Genomic DNA, 21,932 nt, shown 5'->3' on the forward strand with positions numbered 1-21,932 from the left:
TTGTAGATTGTAATGTGTGGAGAATTAACAGAACGAAAGTTCATAAAGGACAAATGGACCAGTGGGCCTTGGCCAAATGAACATGTGTAAATTATATGGATAGGAACATGTTACAGGTTTATGTAGAATTCATTAACAAGAAAATTTGAGCCAGAGAATACACTTATGAACAACAGAGGGGGAGAACTTACTGCTCCAGTCAGCATGTCATACATCAATGCTCCCAAGCTCCACCAATCAACAGCACGATTATGTCCACTTCTCATTAATATTTCAGGAGCCCTGAGAAAAGAAATAACAGATATAGGAAAACCATCACAAATAAAAGTAAACCTACTGAGATTATGAAAATTGCCATTGCATAGCCCATTCCAAATAGAATAATCATTGTGACTGAACAATTTTTAAGCATATTCAGATATTCTGATTCCACTCGGCCTGAACAAGTTCATGCTTATGAGAAGTGTGACTCAAATTACAGATGCCAAGATAGCAACACGGCAGCTAGAACATTGTTATTTGCCTCCCTTTCTACCACTATAGAGGGCTTCACCTCCCCTCAAAAACTCCTCATTGGGGCCCGGGTCAGCTTCTGGAGGCTGTGATATTAGTCAAGGTATTTCATTCAATTTGTAAGCATTGATACATTTAGTTATTACGTAGAATTGAATATCTCCTGCAGGACAATAAAGACCGTGGCCCTTAAGCAATTCACTTTTCGTCTTAAGTTTTCTCCCAGGTGATATTTTCATACCTTATATTTTATACCTTTTAAAGGAACCAGAGCCCACGCAAAACAAAGAATCGATACTTACCCTGGGCTTCCTCCAGCCCCATAAGCACGTGAAGCCCCAGGTAAGCATCTATTCCTTGTTTTGCGTGTGCTCTGGTACACTACAAGCAAAAAAAATACTCGGTTGCAACCTAATTTATAAATTGCTGCCCTTGTGAAGAAAAGATATGCCACAAACCGCTTCTAATTTATGTATTGTTATAGAACTCTATTCCCAGTGCTAATCTCCTGCTGAAGTTTGCAAAACTAAAGAGACACTGAAGTCTCCTATAAACCGTGTTTATATTTTAAAAATGTGTTTACATTACTGTCCTACCTAAACCGCCGCTGTGCACTAACTAAATCCCCCCTAACTCGCCCTCCCTCTCCCCTGCAAAATCCACGACTTTCTCAGTCGTGGATTTTGCTTCCCTCTACTCTTCCGTGTGAGGCAGAACTATGAGCTGCAGCCCTGCCTCTACACGCGTCTGTCAGCGGCGGATCTCCGCCTCTACCCCGCCCCTCTCAGTGAAGCAAGACTGAGAGGGGCGGGGGAGAGGCGGCGATCCGGGCTGACAGACGCGCTGAGAGGCAGAGCTGCGGCTCATAGCTCTGCCTCTCACGCAAGCGCTGCCCGGATTGCCCCCACGGGGAGTTAGGGGGGATTTAATTAGTGTACAGCGGCGGGGATGCGGCGGTTTAGGTAGGACAGTAACGTTAAATACATTTTTACAATAAAAACTGTCTCTTTAATGAACAGCGGTCAATGGACACTGGAAGGTCACATAAAACAAATGCAAATCAGTAACAGCTGATCTGCGATAGATCAGAGCCATAATCTGACTACATCTGAAAATAAATCTCCTCTTGTAAACAATGTTTTACAGTTTGACATTCAGTACCACTTTACCATAAATCTCACCAGCCCATGGTTCAATTCACTTTTTCCTGCGTTTTTTCACAGGAGAGTATTTCATATCTTGTCAACAAACCAACTTTTCAGCCACCAGCAAGCAAAAAAGTACATCAAATAAAAAGTTTCACATTTAATTTAAAGAGAACCCGAGGTGGGATTTAATTATGTTAGTGGGGCACAGAGGCTGGTTGTGCACACTAACACCAGCCTCTGTTGCCCCATGGTGTGCCTCCAGAACCCCCCTGCACGCCGCTATACACCCCGCAGTGCTAGCGGCACACAGCGCATTGCACCATGGGGCAACAGAGGCTGGTGTTAGTGTGCACAACCAGCCTCTGTGCCCCACTAGCATAAGTAAATCCCACCTCGGGTTCTCTTTAAGGTGTTTTATTTTACTTTTTTCATTTGCTTGCTGCTGAAAATATATCTTGCAGATAATAGGACAAAACAGCTGTGAGAAAACTCAGGAGAAAAGGTCACTAATGCCTGGTACACACAATGAGATTTTCTGGCAGATTTACAGCCAGATCAAATATTTCTAACATGTCCAATCCGATTTCTAATTGATTTTCTGATTGATTTTCCATAGAAGAGAATGAAAATCGTTTGGAAGATCGATTGGAAATCAGATCGGACATGTTGGAAATAATCTGACAGTAAATCTGCCAGAAAATCGAATTGTGTGTACCAGGCATTAGGGCTTATTAACACTGGGAGCCGCAGCCGTTCCCAATTTGGCTGCAGCTCTCGCTGTGCCGCAATCCGATTGGTTAAGCTTTGCCATGCACGGCTATAGTGATTCGGATGTGTACTGCAGCATGCCGTCCGGATTCAGACAGCAGTGTGATCTGGATGGAAAAGCAATTGAAAATATAGGGAGCGTTTCCCCGCCTCTCTCGTCTGTGGGGAAACACTGCAGATTCGGGCCGAATTCAGCTCTAGTGGAAAAGGGCCCTGAATCAGGGCATTTAACTGGATTACAAAACATTACTTCTGTGCTCTTGAGCTCATTCATGTAAATCCTAACCAGACTTGAGGTGCTGGATAGCCACGCACTAAAGAGCAGTCAACCAATAATTTATAATACCTACGCTAAGCGAAAGGTACATAGAAAAGTAATTCACTGCACATTTTATGATGCATCTTAAGTATTTCACATTTTACCCTCAAAGTGCTATTTAAAGAGAGTCTGAAGCGAGAATAAATCTCGCTTCAGACCTCATAGATAGCAGGGGCATGTGTGCCCCTGCTAAAACGCCGCTATCCCGCGGCTTAACGGGGGTCCCTTCACCCCCAAATCCCCTCCGTGCAGACGGGGAGCACTTCCGCATTGGGGCCGGGCTAACCGCCGCAGCCCTGCCTCATGCGCGTCTATCAGACGCGTACCTCCGCCTCTCCCCCGCCCCTCTCAGTCTTCCTTCACTGAGAGGGGGCACTGAGAGGGGCGGGGGAGAGGCGGCGATGCGCGTCTGATAGACGCGACTAGAGGCAGGGCTGCAGCCATTAGCCCTGCCTCCAGGAAGAGAAAATTTACGACCAAGTTTTGCGGGGGTGGGTTTGGGGGTGAAGGGACCCCCGTTTAGCGGCGCGATAGCGGCGGTTTAGCAGGGGCACACATGCCCCTGCTAACTATGAGCTCTGAAGCGAGATTTATTCTCGCTTCAGAGTATCTTTAAGGTGATTTAAAACAATTATAATTAACTTATAACAGGTATGCAACAGTAGCAATTTTTAGCTGCAGGAACTACAAATCTGTGTGCAACAACGGAAGTATTTTTTCAAGAGTTGGCTGAGAAAGGAAGTGTGTCCGTCTTGAACAGTCGCTCAGAAAGAAGAATATATCCCCAAAAATGTTCCTGCACCAGTGAACCAATATTCACACAAATGTATTTGCTAAAAATGAATGTGAATACAATTGCATAAAATGGATTTGTTTCCATCCACAGCCACCTATCTGGCCAGATAACCACACACAATCACACACCTCAAAATGTGTGTACACGCACTATTGTAACAAAGAACGGGTCCATCAGACCCTCCCGCGGCGCTGTCGTTTTGCCGACAGTAGTACGTGAGTACAGGCTGTCGGCAGACTGATAAGACCGCCCGGTGGATCAGTCAAAAACAGTCTTATCAGTCTGCCGAAAGCCTATACTCACGTACTACTGTCGGCAGGGCCGGCGCTACCATAGAGGCAAAGGAGGCAGCTGCCCCAGAGCTTGTAGGGGCCCCCAGTGGCTACAAGAGGGAAAAAAAATTTAAATGCTAGAAACCCTAAATTTGCAGAATATGTTGTTAAGGAGATCATTAGGAATAAGAGGAAAAAACCTTTTTTCAAAAAGACCTTATAGTTTTTGAGAAAATCGATTTTAAAGTTTCGAAGGAAAAAAGTATACTTTTAAATGCGGTAAATGTCACTTTTAGTAGCAAACCTAACGGTAGTGTAATTTTACATGCATCAAACGAAAGCGCAATAAATTTCCTGATGGGGTTTCCAGCGCTTTGGCCAGGGATCGCTATACAGCTGCAATATGGCTGTATGAAGATCCCTGGCATTTTTTCCTATTTTCCCAATTTTTTTTTTATGTTTAGAGTGTGGGAATTTTTTTTTTTGTTTAAATTATGTGGGGTCCCCCCTCCTGAAACTTTTTAACCCCTTGTTCCCCATGCAGGCTGGGATAGCCAGAATGTGGAGCTCCGACCGATTGGGACTTCACACCCTGACTATACCAGCTGCAAAAAAGGTCCCCTAATGCCGATTTTTGTTCCGGGGTATATGTTGGGGGGGCCCCCCAGGTTTATTTTGCCCTGGGGCCCCATTGTTGCTTAAACCGGCCCTGACTGTCGGCAGAACGACCGCGCCTCGGGAGGGTCTGACTGACACGTCGTTTGTTACAATAGTGCGTGTGTACACACCTATACACATTGACCCCTAACTGTGCTTGATTAGATAGCTCTATTGACAACCAATATTCACTGCTTGGTTGTCAATAGAGATATCTAATCAAGCACAGTTAGGGGTCAGTCAGTGTGTATGAGGTGTGTGATTGTGTGTGGTTATCTGACCAGAAACGTGGCTGTGGATGAAAACAAATCCATTTTATGGAATTGTATTCATATTCATTTTTAGCAAATACAGTGGGATGTGAAAGTTTGGGCAACCTTGTAAATTGTCATGATTTTCCTGTATAAATCGTTGGTTGTTACGATGATAAATGTCAGTTAAATATATCATATAGGAGACACACACAGTGATATTTGAGAAGTGAAATGAAGTTTATTGGATGTACAGAAAGGGTGCAATAATTGTTTAAATAAAATTAGGCAGGTGCATAAATTTGGGCACTGTTGTCATTTTATTGATTTCAAAACCTTTAGAACTAATTATTGGAACTCAAATTGGCTTGATAAGCTCAGTGACCCCTGACCTACATACACAGGTGAATCCAATTATGAGCTAGAGTATTTAAGGGGGTCAATTGTAAGTGCCCCTCTTAATTTTCTCCGAAGAGTAGAGATGTAGCGAACGGTTCCCGAACCGTTCGCCGGCGAACATCTCTGAATACATGGAGCATTTACTACTTCCGGGTCGCTCTGACCCGGAGTAGTACGCCTGCGCTGCCCGGCGAAGCGCGTCCTAGATCGCGCTCCTGTTGCCGGGCACTCTCTGCGCATGTGCGTGACGTCATGAACGACGTCACGCACATGCGCAGAGAGTGCCCGGCAACAGGAGCGCGATCTAGGACGCGCTTCGCCGGGCAGCGCAGGCGTACTACTCTGGGTCAGAGCGACCCGGAAGTAGTAAAAGCCCCAGAGATGTTCGCCGAGCGAACAGTTCGCAACATCTCTACCGAAGAGTAGCAACATGGGGGTCTCAAAACCACTCTCAAATGACCTGAAGACAAAGATTGTTCACCATCATGGTTTAGGGGGAAGGAAAAATGTCAGCTGTCTGTTTCCACAGTTAGGAACATAATGAGGAAATGGAAGACCGCAGGCTAAGTTCAAGTTAAGGCCCGAAGTGGCAGACCAAGAAAAATCTCGGATAAACAGAAGCATTGAATGGTGAAAACAGTCAGAGTAAACCCACAGACCAGCACCAAATACCTACAACATCATCTTGCTGCAGATAGAGTCACTGTGCGTCGTTCAACCATTTGTGTTCCATATGGGCAGCACGGTGGCGTAGGGGTTAGCGCTCTTGCCTTGCAGCGCTTGGTCCCCAGTTCGAATCCCAGCCAGGTCAACATCTGCAAGGAGTTTGTATGTTCTCCCCGTGCCTGTGTGGGTTTCCTCCTGGTACTCCAGTTTCCTCCCACATCCCAAAAACATACAGGTAGGTTAATTGGCTTCCCCCTAAAACTTGGCCCTAGACTACGATACATATACTACACAATATAGGCATAGGACTATGGTAGGGACTAGATTGTGAGCCGCTCAGAGGGACAGTTAAGTGACAAGACAATATATATACTCTGTACAGCACTGCGGAAGATGTCAGCGCTATACAAAATAATAATCACCATTTGGCACGCTTTACACAAGGAGATGCTGTATGCGAGAGTGATGCAAAGGAAGCTTTTTTTGCACCCACAGGGCAAACAGTGCCACTAAAACACATTTGAACAAGCCAGCTTCATTTTGGAATAAGGTGCTGTGGACTGATGAAACTAAAATTTATTTATTTGGGCGTTATACATGAAGGAAAAACACAGCATTCCAAGAAAAAGACCTGACACTTACAGTAAAATATGGTGGTGGTTCCATCATGCTGTGGGGCTGTGTGACCAGTGCAGGGACTGGGAAATCTTGTCAAAGTTGAGGGATGCATGGATTTCACTCAGTATCAAGCAGATTCTGGAGACCAATGTCCAGGAATCCGTGACAAAGCTGAAGCTGCGCCGGGGCTGGATCCTTCAACAAGACAGCGACTCTAAAAACTGCTCAAAATCCTCTAAGGCAGGGGTCCCCAACCCCCGGTCAACGGCCCAATACCGGTCCGCGGGACTTTTAGCGCCGGGTCGCGGCAAATCCCCTGCCTCACAATGATTTTTTTGGTGCCTGGTGTAAATCTACCGTCCCGCCCCCTCCTTCATTAGCCGCGAGTGCACGTGGCTATAACTCCGCCTTTACGCATAGCAGAGGCAGATGCAGAGCGCAGCCGCGGAAGTCACGCCCATCCCATCCCATCTCTCTCGAGAGTGGCGTCAGCGTGTGTAGCCTGTGCAGCTGCGCTTTTCCCGGGCAGTGTGAGGCAGCGCGGCAGTGAGACGGAGATAGCGTGGCCGTTGCGGACTGTATTCCAGATACATTCTCTTCAGGGTAAGGCGGCTGACAAGTCAGTTTCTATATGCCTTTTAGTCAGCGTTTTTCCACATTTCCTTTGAATGTAGCATCACTACCTTTCCTTTGAATGTAGCCTCACTATACTGTGCTGCATAGGGCAGGTCCTAGGCCTAGGATTGTTGTACATGCATTTTAATACTTTGCAGTGATCATAATTATGTGCAGTTTTTGATCCACCTCTTGCTGGCTTGTTTTTTGAAAGGTATCCATGACTGAACAAAATACATTATTATTCATGATTAGGCCATAATGAATAATAATGTATTATGCAAGAGGTGGATCTAAAACTACACATAATTATGATTAGGGGTTCTGTTCTGTGGATTGCTGGGGGAGGTTAAATCCCATGATTGAACAAAATACACACCATTCCTTCTATATTTGTCTTAACACAAAGTTTATTAGGCCGCGATTTATCCCAAATAAAGGTTTCATATTTGGGATAAGTCCCTAATACACTTTGTGCGAACACTGAAATATAGAAGGAATGGTGTGTATTTTGTCCAATCATGCATTGTTTTCAGCCACGCCATTTTCCTTGCTACTTAGTGTGACAAGCGGCAGACGAGGAGTTACGTGGGGGTCCTGACAAGTCCAGCCCTGGAACAAGTCCACAGAGTTGCGTGGGGAGCCTTTCAAGTCCACAGAGTCAGATTGCAGGTACCTTTATTCATGCAGTGACAATATCAGTCAAGCAAGGCACACTTTGGGTAGTAAAGTTGCCTCTTTGCATGTGTTGCATCATATGCCAGCACTAGTCACAAGTGTAAATCTAACCTTTGGAATATTTTTTTTTTTCCTAAGGTTGGATTCACACTAGTGACTAGGTAACGGTGCTGGCATATGATGCAATGCATGCAAAGTTTATTTATTAGGGGTTGGGAGAGAGATGGTGTTTCTGTGGATTGCTGGGGGAGGTTAAAAAGGGAAAAGGGTTTCCATGATTGAACAAAATACACACCATTCCTTCTATATTTCAGTCTTAACACAAAGTTTATTAGGGACTTACCCCAAATAGAGGTTTCATATTTGGGATAAGTCCCTAATAAACTTTGTGCTAACACTGAAATGTAGAAGGAATGGTGTGTATTTTGTTCAGTTATGGATAGCGTTTTTTATTTTCTGCAGGTACCTTGCTTATACAGTGAGAATGTCAGTCAAGGAAGGCACACTTTGGTCAGTTGCCTCTTTGCATACCTTGCATCATATGCCAGCCCTAGTAACTAGTGATTCACACTAGTGACTAGGGAGTTACTGTGCTGGCATATGATGCAACACATGCATAGAATATTCAATATGGATTGGCAGAGAGATGGGGTTTCTGCAGATTGCTGGGGGAGGTTAACAAGGTTGATTCACATTTTGACATCATGAATCCCTAGTATCGCAAGTTTGTTTCTTTCCTAGTATAACAAGAACACATCACAAAGAGCAGACCAACCGAAGTATCAGAAGCAAGAAAACAAAGGACAGAGCCTGAAAAAACACTTTACACTTGCATTATTCTTTGCAAGCTCACGGGCAGAATGAGTGAATCCTCCAAGACTGCTAACAAAAAGAAAGCTGCATTTAAAAGAAAGTACCAAGAGTCCTACTTAAATTATGGGTTCATTGCTATAGGAGATACTCTTGCTCCAAACCCACTTTGTCTAACATGTGGTGAACGGCTATCCAATGAAGCTATGAAACCTTCAAAACTGCTACGACACTTGGAGACCAAGCACCCTGCACTAAAAGACAAGCCTTTGGAGTTTTTTAAAAGAAAACAACCTGAATATGAAGGACAGAAGCGATTGCTAAAGTCCACCACTTCAACACATGTATGTGCACTAAAAGCGTCATTCCTGGTGGCTAATCGCATTGCTAAGGCTAAAAAGCCATTTACCATTGGTGAAGAGTTGATCCTGCCTGCTACAAAGGACATTTGACGTGAAGTTTTAGGAGAGGCTGCAGTTAAAAAGGTTGCACAAGTTCCTCTTTCAGCTACCACCGTCACTGGACGAATTGATGAAATAGCAGAGGATATTGAGACACAGTTGATAGAGAGAATTAATGCATCACCATGGTATGCAATACAGGTTGACGAGTCTACTGATGTTGACAACAAGGCAACAATGCTTGTTTTTGCGAGATACATTTTTCAGGAAGAGGTGCATGAGGATATGTTATGTGCATTATTATTGCCAACAAACACCACAGCTGCAGAACTATTCAAGTCCTTGAATGATTACATATCAGGAAAACTGAATTGGTCTTTCTATGTTGGGATATGCACGGATGGAGCTGCTGCCATGACTGGACGGATTTCTGGGCTTACTTCTCAAGTCAAGGAGGTTGCTACTGAATGTGAATCTACACACTGTGTCATTCATAGGGAAATACTGGCTAGCCGAAAAATGTCACCTGAATTGAATACCGTTATGAACAATGTGATAAAAATGATCAACTACATCAAAGCACATGCCCTTAACTCACACCTATTTGAGCAGATCTGTGAGGAAATGGATGCAGACCACAAACGTCTTCTCCTATACACAGAAGTTAGATGGCTTTCTAAAGGCAAATCGCTGACCAGAGTTTTTGAGTTACGAGAGCCACTTCAGAGATTTCTTTTAAAAAAACAGTCACCACTGGCAGCACACTTCAGTAGCAAAGAATGGATTTTAAAACTTGCTTACTTGTGTGACATATTCAGCCTGCTCAATGAACTCAATCTGTCACTCCAGGGGAGAATGACCACCGTGTTCAAGTCAGCGGATAAAGTGGCTGCATTCAAAGCCAAACTAGAATTATGGCTACGACACGTGAACAACGGGGTTTTTGTCATGTTTCAAACATTGTCAGGCATTCTGGAAGAAACCGACCCTGGGCCTTCATTTACTCAGATGGTGCAGGATCACCTGTCTCAGCTTTCACAAGAGTTTGAGCATTACTTCCCAACCTTAAAAGACCCCCGTACTGGAAAGAAATGGATCCGTGACCCATTTGTCAACAAACCCGATGAATCCACTTTATCAGTACTTGAAGAGGGTCAACTACTTGAGATTGCAAATGATGGTGGTCTGAAAGGTATGTTTGAGACAACTTCAAATCTCTATAATTTCTGGAGTAAAGTCAAGGCAGAATATCGTCAGATTGCCACCAAAGCACTGAAAAGCCTCCTTCCATTTCCAACATCCTACCTTTGTGAAGCAGGATTCTCTGCAGTGACTGCAACCAAAACAAGATTACGTAGTAGACTGGACATAAGTAGCACACTTCGGGTGTCTTTGTCTCCCATCACCCCGAGGTGGGACCAGCTAGTTGCAGGGAAACAAGCGCAGGGCTCCCACTGATGTTGCGGTTCTGATAAAGATTGGCTACAATTTTGGAAAGGCAGTTTTATTGAGTGGATGTAGCTTGGTTACCGTGGAATCGCGGAGATAGAACAAGCTTGGCCCCCTTTCATATCCTCTCACCCTCTGATATGGGCTACTATTGTGGGCTTTCGAAGGCGCTACCGGAAAACGAAATGACCAGGTCTATTGACTTCGTTAAAGGAGAACTGTAGAGAGAAGTGTATGGAGGATGCCATATTTATTTCCATAAGCTATACCAGTTACCTGGCTATCCTGCTGATCCTCTGCCTCTAATACTTTCAGCCATAGATCCTGAACAAGCATGCAGCAGATCAGGTGTTTCTGACATTATTGGCAGATCTGACAAGATTAGCTGCATGCATGTTACTGGTGTGATTCAGCCACTACTTCAGCCAAATAGATCAGCAGGACAGCCAAGCAACTGGTATTGCTTAAAAGGAAATATATATGGCAGCCTTCATATACCTCTCACTACAGTTCTTCTTTAAGCTTTCAGAAAAGATTTGTGCCTGGGCATAGTTCTAACTTTCTCCCAAGACTTACAAACCTCAAACAATTAGTTACTTAAGATTTATGGCCTGATGGGAATGCTATTTCACTGGCTGAGTTGACTGCTGATTTGTTGGTTGCATTCCCTTTCTGGCAGTACTTACAAATGAGTTTTCTCCTGGCTATAGCATCACCTGAGATGGCCAAACTAGGGCTTACTTGCTTTCAGCACTTAGTACAGTACAGCTGACTTAGTCGCAACAAAATTTAATCTCCAGATTCTATCAACAGAAGGTGTCGTTAAAGGGAACTGAGAGGGGTATGGATGTTTCCTCCAGTGTTCCCCAACCCTGCCCTCAAGGCCCACCAACAGTGCATGTTTTGTGGAAATCCACAAAGGTATTTAATCAGCTCTGCTGCAACACTAATTATTACCCCACCTGTAAATGCTTGTGGTTTCTTGCAAAACATGTACTGTTGGTGGGCCTTGACGACAGGGTTGGGGAACTCTGTTTTAAACTATACCAGTTGCTTGGCAATTCTGCTGATCTCTTTGGCTGCAGTAGTGGCTGAAGCACACACCTGAAACAAGCATGCAGCTAATCCAGTCTGACTTCAGTCAGAGCACCTAATCTGCATGCTTGTTCAGGGGCTGTGGCTACAACTAATTAGAGACACAGGATCAGCAGGAGAGTCAGGCAACTGGTAGTATAAGGAAAAATCCATATCCTTCTCAGTTTAGATTTCCTTTAAGGAGGTTTGGGAGGACCATCTGCATCTCATTAAAGAGGATCTGTCAGCCATACTATCTCAGAAAAAAAAACCCACATATAAGTAGATCAATACTTGCTTTACTTACATAAACATATGTATTGCACTGTTCACATTTTGATTTCAGTTATTTTTCTATAGTAATAAAGAGAAAATCCATGTTAGGATTTTCCAGTTTGATTGTGTCTTTCTTGAAGCCACTCCTGACATCATTCCCTCCCTTACTCTGTCTGTGTATTATTGCCCTCCCTCCTCCCAGTCTTCAGACACTCCCAGCCAGCTCTGCAGAGGAAAGTGCACTGTCTCAGCATGAGAAATATTGGCCAGTCAGAGAAGAACAGAGGTGTGGGAGGGGAAACCGGGAGGTAAAGTGGCTTCAGCCAATCAGGCTTTAGTATTTTAGCTGTACTCATCACGCTATGACGGTGTTAGTTGCAATGTCTGATTTGGAGATATGGATCTGCTGTAATTTTTATATGTGCCGTTTTTCCCTTGTTTATGTTGCTGAAAAGCCGTTTTTCATAAGGGCTTATTTGGTGTGTATGTTTAAAGAAAGAATTGTTTGAAAAAATATATATATTATATATACACTTTGTCGTGTTATGTGCTTGATTTCTCCTCATCCCGGTTTGCCGGGCCTCAGAAAGAATGTCTTATGTCAAAGTGGGCCTCGGGTCCAAAAAGGTTGGGGACCCCTGCTCTAAGGCATTCATGCAGAGGAACAAGTACAACGTTCTGGAATGGCCATCTCAGTCCCCAGACCTAAATATAATTGAAAATCTGAGGTGTGAGTTAGAGCTGTCCAAGCTCGGAAACCATCAAACCTGAATGAACTAGAGATGTTTTGTAAAGAGCAATGGTCCAAAATACCTTCAACCAGAATCCAGACTCTCATTACAACTTACAGGAAGCATTTAGAGGCTGTAATTTATGCAAAAGGAGAATCTACTAACTATTGATTTCATTTCTTTTTTTTTCCAAATTTATGCACCTGCCTAATTTTATTTAAACAATTATTGCACACTTTCTGTAAATCCAATAAACTTCATTTCACTTCTCAAATATCACTGTGTGTGTCTCCTATATTATATATTTAACTGACATCTTTTATCGTAACAACCAACGATTTATACAGGAAAATCATGATGATTACCTACAAGTCGACCTCGTATATAAGTCGACCCCAATATTTGACCCTCTTAATCTGGTATTTATTAATATCTCAAATAAAAGTCTACCCAGCAAAGTTGTGGTCAAGTCCAAACCTTCTGTCAGTATAGTAAGTGATAAATAAGGTTAACAATGGGCATGTATAGGCAAGCTACATGGAGCAACCCTGCATGATCTCCATGCATGTTCCCCACACTGTGTTGCTGTTAATGTGTTAAAGAGAACCCGAGGTGTGTTTAAAGAATGTTATCTGCATACAGAGGCTGGATCTGCCTATACAGCCCAGCCTCTGTTGCGATCCCAAACCCCACTAAGGTCCCCCTGCACTCTGCAATCCCTCATAAATCACAGCCGTGCTGTGAGGCTGTGTTTACATCTGTAGTGTCAGTCTCAGCTGCTCCCCCGCCTCCTGCATAGCTCCGGTCCCTGCCCCCATCCCTTCCCTCCAATCAGCAGGGAGGGAAGGGATGCAGGCGGGGACTGGAGTTCTGCAGGAGGCGGGGAGAGCAGCAGACTGACACTATAGAGATAAACACAGCCAGCTCTGACAAGCTGTTTGTCAGCAGCGTGGCAGTGATTTATGAGGGATTGCAGAGTGCAGGGGGACCTTAGTGGGGTTTGGGATAGCAACAGAGGCTGGGCTGTATAGGCAGATCCAGCCTATGTATGCAGATAACATTCTTCAAACCCACCTCGGGTTCTCTTTAATACACAACAGTAACAGCAGCAGTAGTGTTGGAAACATGCTTGCAGATCATAAGGAGTTAGGGCCTTTTTCCACTAGCCTGCGATTTGCGATTTGCTTCTGATCGCAAATTGCAAGGTACATTAAACTAATGGAAACTGCAGCAGCAATTTCCATTAGTGCGATCCGATTGCGATGCGATTTTGGTCAAATCGCAATCCTTGTTTTGCCGCGTTTTGTATGCGATTGAGCTGGACTATAATGAGTATAGTAGCTCAATCGCAATCGCATGGTGGAAATTGAAACGCGATTGCGATCGGAATCGCGATCGCATTTCATAGTGGAAAAGAGCCCTTAATTGCTTAAAACAAGCACCAGCACACTGTACAGGACCGGACAGGGGAGATAAGGCCAGTCCTGCACTTCAAAGCAACAATTAAAAAACCGAACAGTTTCCAGCCTGAGTGCTCAGGGCTGTGTAAACAGCTCTGTCAACTTTACCATTCAGATGCAGGGTGGGTCAGTGTCAGCTGTCAGTGAATTCCCCAGTGTGGATGCAGCTAAAACTCCCAGGCACCGCGGAACACACGCTGGCTTCAGCTTCCATTCAGCGTGTCCCATCGCTCTGATCCCCCTCCTTCACTTCCTCATTCGTCACTGTGCAGGGCAGCCCAGCCTGTGTGTAGTGAAGGGGAGCTGCAGGCAGCAGCGAGGACAGTGATCTGTGGCCAGAACGGACGGAGGATTTATGAGCAGCCAGCGGGGGTTAGAGCAGTAAGGAGGCACACATAACAGGACTTTGAGCAGCTCCTACCCCCGCCGGCTGTTTAGCACCACGTGCTGTCAGAGCGGGGGTTAATCCATTTTGCAGCTTGCAGAGGGGAGCTGCATTATGGTGACCCAGGCATCTGAGTAAAGAATGGACACACAATCTGGCTGGATGGCAGCACTAGGGTGGCAGAATGGAGCAAATGCAGAGTAGAGGGGACACTTGATACTCAACTACAAGTCAGAAATTTAGGTCTGATGCGAGTATAAGTCGACCCCCCTACTTCACAAAAATAGATCAGACCTAAATTTCTCGACTTGTAGTCGAGTATATACGGTAACAAGGTTGCCCAAACTTTCGCGTCCCACTGTAAATTTGTGTGAAGATTGGTTCACTGGCGCAATTTTTTTTTTATATATATTTTATTGTATATGGAAGTGGGTAGGAGTAAGCCCACAGTTTTCTATGCTGCCTAAAGGTGGCCATACACTGGTCGATTTGCCATCAGATTCGACCAACAGATAAATCCCTCTCTGATCGAATCTGATCAGAGAGGGATCGTATGGCTGCCTTTGCTGCAAACAGATTGTGAATCAATTTCAGCATGAAACCGATCACAATCTGTGGTGGTGCTGCCACTGCCCGCCCGCATACATTACCTGCTCCGCCGGCGCGTGTCCCCGCTGTCTTCTTCTCCGCTGGGCCCCGGGTTCCGGCTGGCTTCACTTCTTTCTGTCCAGGGAAGTTTAAACAGTAGAGGGCGCTCTACTGTTTAAACTTCATGCCGGGACAGGAAGAAGTGAAGCCTGCTGGACTCGGAGCCCAGCGCGGAGACGGAGCAGCAGTGACTCGCGCCGGCTGGAGCAGGTAATGTATTACCGCTGTATTGCGTCGGTCGTCGGGCATTCGAACGCCGCTAGCGACGCACTCCCGACCCGCCGGTGATCGAGAAAAATCCGGACGGATGGATCGACGGGAACGATCGATCGATTTCGAACGATCGATTTCGGACGGACGATCGTTCTGTCAGTGGTGTGCGCGGCGATTTCACAGCCGCTTCGATCACTGCTGTATATCGGCGGGAAAATCGTTAGGTGTATGGGCCCCTTAACCACTTGAGGACCACAGTCTTTTCGCCCCTTAAGGACCAGAGCCTTTTTCTCCATTCAGACCACTGCAGCTTTCACGGTTTATTGCTCGGTCATACAACCTACCACCAAAAGGAATTTTACCTCCTTTTCTTGTCACTAATACAGCTTTCTTTTGCTGCTATTTGATTGCTGCTGCGAGTTTTAGTTATTATATTCATCAAAAAAGACATGAATTTTGGCAAAAAAATGACTTTAACTTGCTGTGCTGACATTTTTCAAATAAAGTAAAATTTCCTATACATTTGAGCGCGAAAGTTATTCTGCTACATGTCTTTGATAAAAAAAAAAAACATTCAGTGTATATTTATTGGATTGGGTAAAAGTTATAGCGTTTACAAACTATGGTGCCAAAAGTGAATTTTCCCATTTTCAAGCATCTCTGACTTTTCTGCGCACCTGTCAGGTTTCATGAGGGGCTAAAATTCCAGGATAGTACAAATACCCCCCAAATGACCCCATTTTGGAAAGAAGACATCCCAAAGTATTCAGTGAGAGGCATGGTGAGTTCATAGAAGATTTTATTTTTTGTCACAAGTTAGCGAAAAATGACACTTTCTGACAAAAAAAAGAAAAAAAAAAAAGTTTCCATTTCTTCTAACTTGCGACAAAAAAAAAAATGAAATCTGCCACGGACTCACTATGCTCCTCTCTGAATACCTTGAAGTGTCTACTTTCCAAAATGGGGTCATTTGTGGGGTGTGTTCACTGTCCTGGCATTTTGGGGGGTGCCTAATTGTAAGCACCCCTGTAAAGCCTAAAGATGCTCATTGGACTTTTGCCCCCTTAGCGCAGTTAGGCTGCAAAAAAGTGCCACACATGTGGTATTGCCGTACTCAGGAGAAGTAGTATAATGTGTTTTGGGGTGTATTTTTACACATACCCATGCTGGGTGGGAGAAATATCTCCGTAAATGACAATTGTTTTATTTTTTTTACACACAATTGTCTATTTATAGAGATATTTCTCCCACTCAGCATGGGTATGTGGAAAAATACACCCCAAAACACATTATACTACTTCTCCTGAGTACGGCGATACCACATGTGTGGCACTTTTTTGCACCCTAACTGCGCTAAGGGGCCCAAAGTTCAATGAGTACCTTTAGGATTTCACAGGTCATTTTGAGAAATTTCGTTTCAAGACTACTCCTCACGTTTTAGGGCCCCTAAAATGCCAGGACAGTATAGGAACCCCACAAATTACCCCATTTTAGAAAGAATACACCCCAAGGTATTCCGTTAGGAGGATGGTGAGTTCATAGAAGATTTTTTTTTTTGTCACAAGTTAGCAGAAATTGATTTTAATTGTTTTTTTTCACAAAGTGTCATTTTCCGCTAACTTGTGACAAAAAATAAAATCTTCTATGAACTCACCATACTCTTAACGGAATACCTTGGGGTGTCTTCTTTCTAAAATGGGGTCATTTGTGGGGTTCCTATACTGCCCTGGCATTTTAGGGGCCCTAAACCGTGAGGAGTAGTCTTGAAACCAAATGTCGCAAAATGACCTGTGAAATCCTAAAGGTACTCATTGGACTTTGGGCCTCTTAGCGCACTTAGGGTGCAAAAAAGTGCCACACGTGGTACCGCCGTACTCAGGAGAAGTAGTATAATGTGTTTTGGGGTGTATTTTTACACATACCCATGCTGGGTGGGAGAAATATCTCTGTAAATGACAATTGTTTGCTTTTTTTTTTACACACAATTGTCCATTTACAGAGAGATTTCTCCCACCCAGCATGGGTATGTGTAAAAATACACCCCAAAACACAATATACTACTTCTTCTGAGTACGGCGATACCACATGTGTGACACTTTTTTGCAACCTAGGTGCGCTAAGGGGCCTAACGTCCTATTCACAGGTCATTTTGAGGCATTTGGATTCTAGACGACTGCTCACGGTTTAGGGCCCCTAAAATGCCAGGGCAGTATAGGAACCCCACAAGTGACCCCATTTTAGAAAGAAGACACCCCAAGGTATTCTGTTAGGAGTATGGTGAGTTCATAGAAGATTTTTTTTTTTGTCACAAGTTAGCGGAAAATGACACTTTGTGGAAAAAAAAACAATACATATCAATTTCCGCTAACTTGTGACAAAAAATAAAATCTTCTATGAACTCATCATACACCTAACAGAATACCTTGGGGTGTCTTCTTTCTAAAATGGGGTCACTTGTGGGGTTCCTATACTGCCCTGGCATTTTAGGGGCCCTAAACCGTGAGGAATAGTCTTGAACCCAAATGTCTCAAAATGACCTGTGAAATCCTAAAGGTACTCATTGGACTTTGGGCCCCTTAGCACAGTTAGGCTGCAAAAAAGTGTCACACATGTGGTATCGCCGTACTCAGAAGAAGTAGTATAATGTGTTTTGTGGTGTATTTTTACATATAACCATGCTGGGTGGGAGAAATATCTCTGTAAATGACACATTTTTGATTTTTTTTACACACAATTGTCCATTTACAGAGAGATTTCTCCCACCCAGCATGGGTATGTGTAAAAATACACCACAAAACACATTATACTACTTCTCCTGAGTATGGCGATACCACATGTGTGACACTTTTTTGCAGCCTAGGTGCACTAAGGGGCCCAACGTCCTATTCACAGGTCATTTTGAGGCATTTGTTTTCTAGACTACTCCTCACGGTTTAGGGCCCCTAAAATGCCAGGGCAGTATAGGAACCCCACAAGTGACCCCATTTTAGAAAGAAGACACCCCAAGGTATTCCGTTAGAGGTATGGTGAGTTCATAGAAGATTTTATTTTTTGTCACGAGTTAGTGAAAAATGACACTTTGTGAAAAAAACAATAAAAATCCAATTTCCGCTAACTTTTGACAAAAAATAAAATCTTCTATGAACTCATCATACACCTAACAGAATACCTTGGGGTGTCTTCTTTCTAAAATGGGGTCACTTGTGGGGTTCCTATACTGCCCTGGCATTTTACGGGCCCAAAACTGTGAGTAGTCTGGAAACCAAATTTCTCAAAATGACTGTTCAAGGGTATAAGCATCTGCAAATTTTAATGACAGGTGGTCTATGAGGGGGCAAATTTTGTGGAACCGGTCATAAGCAGGGTGGCCTCTTAGATGACAGGATGTTTTGGGCCTGATCTGATGGATAGGAGTGCTAGGGGGGTGACAGGAGGTGATTGATGGGTGTCTCAGGGGGCGGTTAGAGGGGAAAATAGATGCAATCAATGCACTGGGGAGGTGATCGGAAGGGGGTCTGAGGGGGATCTGAGGGTTTGGCCGAGTGATCAGGAGCCCACACAGGGCAAATTAGGGCCTGATCTAATGGGTAGGTGTGCTAGGGGGTGACAGGATGTGATTGATGGGTGTCTCAAGGTGTGATTAGAGGGGGGAAATAGATGCAAGCAATGCACTAGCGAGGTGATCAGGGCTGGGGTCTGAGGACGTTCTGAGGTGTGGGCGGGTGATTGGGTGCCCGCAAGGGGCAGATTAGGGTCTAATCTGATGGGTAACAGTAACAGGTGGTGATAGGGGGTGATTGATGGGTAATTAGTGGGTGTTTAGAGGAGAGAAGAGATGTTAACACTGCACTTGGGAGGTGATCTGATGTCGGATCTGCGGGCGATCTATTGGTGTGGGTGGGTGATCAGATTGCCCGCAAGGGGCAGGTTAGGGGCTGATTGATGGGTGGCAGTGACAGGGGGTGATTGATAGGTGATTGACAGGTGATCAGTGGGTTATTACAGGGAATAACAGATGTAAATATTGCACTGGCGAATTGATAAGGGGGGTCTGAGGGCAATCTGAGCGTGTGGGCGGGTGATTGGGTGCCCGCAAGGGGCAGATTAGGGTCTAATCTGATGGGTAACAGTGACAGGTGGTGATAGGGGGTGATTGATGGGTAATTAGTGGGTGTTTAGAGGAGAGAAGAGATGTATACACTGCACTTGGGAGGTGATCTAAAGTCGGATCTGCGGGCGATCTATTGGTGTGGGTGGGTGATCAGATTGCCCGCAAGGGGCAGGTTAGGGGCTGATTGATTGGTGGCAGTGACAGGGGGTGATTGATGGGTGGCAGTGACAGGGGGTGATTGATAGGTGATTGACAGGTGATCAGTGGGTTATTACAGGGAATAACAGATGTAAATATTGCACTGGCGAATTGATAAGAAGGGGTCTGAGGGCAATCTGAGCGTGTGGGCGGGTGATTGGGTGCCCGCAAGGGGTAGATTAGGGTCTAACCTGATGGGTAACAGTGACAGGTGGTGATAGGGGGTGATTGATGGGTGATTGATGGGTAATTAGTGGGTGTTTAGAGGAGAGAAGAGATGTAAACACTGCGCTTGGGAGGTGATCTGATGTCGGATCTGCGGGCGATCTATTGGTGTGGGTGGGTGATCAGATTGCCCGCAAGGGGCAGGTTAGGGGCTGACTGATGGGTAGCAGTGACAGGGGGTGATTGACGGGTGATTGACAGGTGATTGGCAGGTGAGTTAGATGCATACAGTACACGGGGGGGGGGTGTCTGGGGAGAATCTGAGGGGTGGGGTGGGGGGGGTGATCAGGAGGGGGCAGTGGGCAGGGGGGGGGGGGATAAAAAAAAAATAGCGTTGACAGATAGTGACAGGGAGTGATTGATGGGTGATTAGGGGGGTGACTGGGTGCAAACAGTGGTCTGGGGGGTGGGCAGGGGGGGGTCTGAGGGGTGCTGTGGGCGATCAGGGGGCAGGGGGCGGGAAATCAGTGTGCTTGGGTGCAGACTAGGGTGGCTGCAGCCTGCCCTGGTGGTCCCTCGGACACTGGGACCACCAGGGCAGGAGGCAGCCAGTATAATAGGCTTTGTATACATTACAAAGCCTATTATACATACGTGCAGCGGCGATCCGGGTGCTAGTAACCCGCCGGTGCTTCCGAACGGCCGGCGGGTTACTAGTATGACAGCCAAGCAACTGGCATTGTTTATAAGGGAATAAAGATGATAGCCTCTGTATTCCTCTCACTTCAAGTTCCCTTTAAATCAGAGGTAAAAGTGGTAAATATTAAATAAATACTTCCTTGAATTCCTCTTTAAAAAAAATACTTAAAATCTATACAAAAATGTCAGATGGGTATTTTTCACACTACACACACTCCAGTTAAAGTAGAAGCAGTAGAGTTAGTTAGCCATCTCCTCTGTATGTCCAATGTATATAAGCCTTTTTTTTTTTTCTTTTTTTTTACTTTTCAGTATATGCAGCAACCAAGTCTGATGAAGCCTTTATATTAGCCGAAAGCTTAATTTTTATTTTTTATTTATCTCTAAGTTAGCCAATACATGGTATCATCCAGTTTAAGTACTTCTCTTAAAACATTAAATTTATTAAATGTCTTTTATGACTGCCCCATTTCTAGGAACTGATGTACAACTGAATACTTCCAATAATAATTCCATTTGTTCTAGTAATAAAATGAAGTAGTGTTAAAAAGAGAAAAAAGATGTCTTACATGTACTCTATTGTCCCGCAGAATGTATGAGTGACTGTCCCATCATGAATGGATTCCTTACAAAGGCCAAAGTCTGTTAGCTTTACATGTCCTAGATAAGAAAAATAGAAATGATGAAACGGCATATTGACTGATTACAGATGTTATTTGCTTTTAAATTACTCTATTCAACACATGACACTATTAACGCTGCTGAAAGGGCAAACTTTGGGTGTGCAAATTTAGCTACCGTATTTACAGTAGTCACCAAATAAGGTTTTATTTTCACTTCATTATTAACTTGTACAATGACAGCAATAATTGTCTAAACGTGGATGAGTGCTAAGGCATTTTAAACCCTGTGATACTGTAGTAAACCTAGGGTCTGATGCATAAAGCAGTGATAACATTTACTGATACTAATGCTAGTGGAGCAGCGTTGTTATCCTATTAGTGCACTGCACATTACTGCTTTGTGCATCAGCCCCCTTGTCTCTAAACATATTGATAGAGGATTAAAAAGGTTTTTTTGAGTAGTCACTGTAAAATACGATACCCTTTATCTTCAGTTCACAGCATTAGGCCTGGAACCCACTATGAGCCCTTTTCTGAGCGCTTTGTGATTTGAAAAGCTCTTGCTAATGGAATGCTATGGGTGTGATCCCACTTGGGCGATGTGATTTTATAAAAATCCCCCATAGAATTGCATTAGCAAGAGCTTTTCAAATCACTAGCGTTTAGAAGAGGCTTCTAGTGGGTTTGAGCCCTTACACTTGAGGTACTGCCCTGCCCATAGAAGGAGAGCCACTGGGAAAAAAGCTCCATCCCTATGCTATACCCCTCCTGCTTAGGCACTAGGCTTCAGTGTGCTTAGACATTACTGTCCCTCTCAAAACTTCAGTACAAGAAAAATCACTCTGATCTCCAGAATTTTAATGGGGGTTGATCTCAAATCTTGCCTAGACTAGCTGCTTATTTAGTCTTCCAGGGCGCCTTCCCGTCCTCCACTTTAAAGGGGGAAGGGCTGGCTACTTGCTTTTTATAGGTAATTGAATCACAAAACA

General features: G+C 44.5%; 1 protein-coding gene across 1 annotated transcript in view; it reads right to left on the bottom strand.

Annotated features, from left to right (window-relative positions):
* RPS6KB1 (ribosomal protein S6 kinase B1) overlaps nucleotides 1–21,932 on the bottom strand; it is an 83,982-nt gene that overhangs the window by 14,314 nt on the left and 47,736 nt on the right. Inside the window, exons 8-9 of the mRNA XM_068268755.1 lie at nucleotides 20,890–20,980; nucleotides 192–282 (exon numbers count right to left, since the gene is read on the bottom strand). Coding sequence (XP_068124856.1) covers nucleotides 192–282; nucleotides 20,890–20,980 — 182 coding nt within the window. The remainder of the gene's footprint in view (nucleotides 1–191; nucleotides 283–20,889; nucleotides 20,981–21,932) is intronic.

The sequence above is a fragment of the Hyperolius riggenbachi genome, chromosome 2 (genome assembly GCF_040937935.1).
Source record: "Hyperolius riggenbachi isolate aHypRig1 chromosome 2, aHypRig1.pri, whole genome shotgun sequence".
NCBI lineage: Eukaryota > Metazoa > Chordata > Amphibia > Anura > Hyperoliidae > Hyperolius > Hyperolius riggenbachi.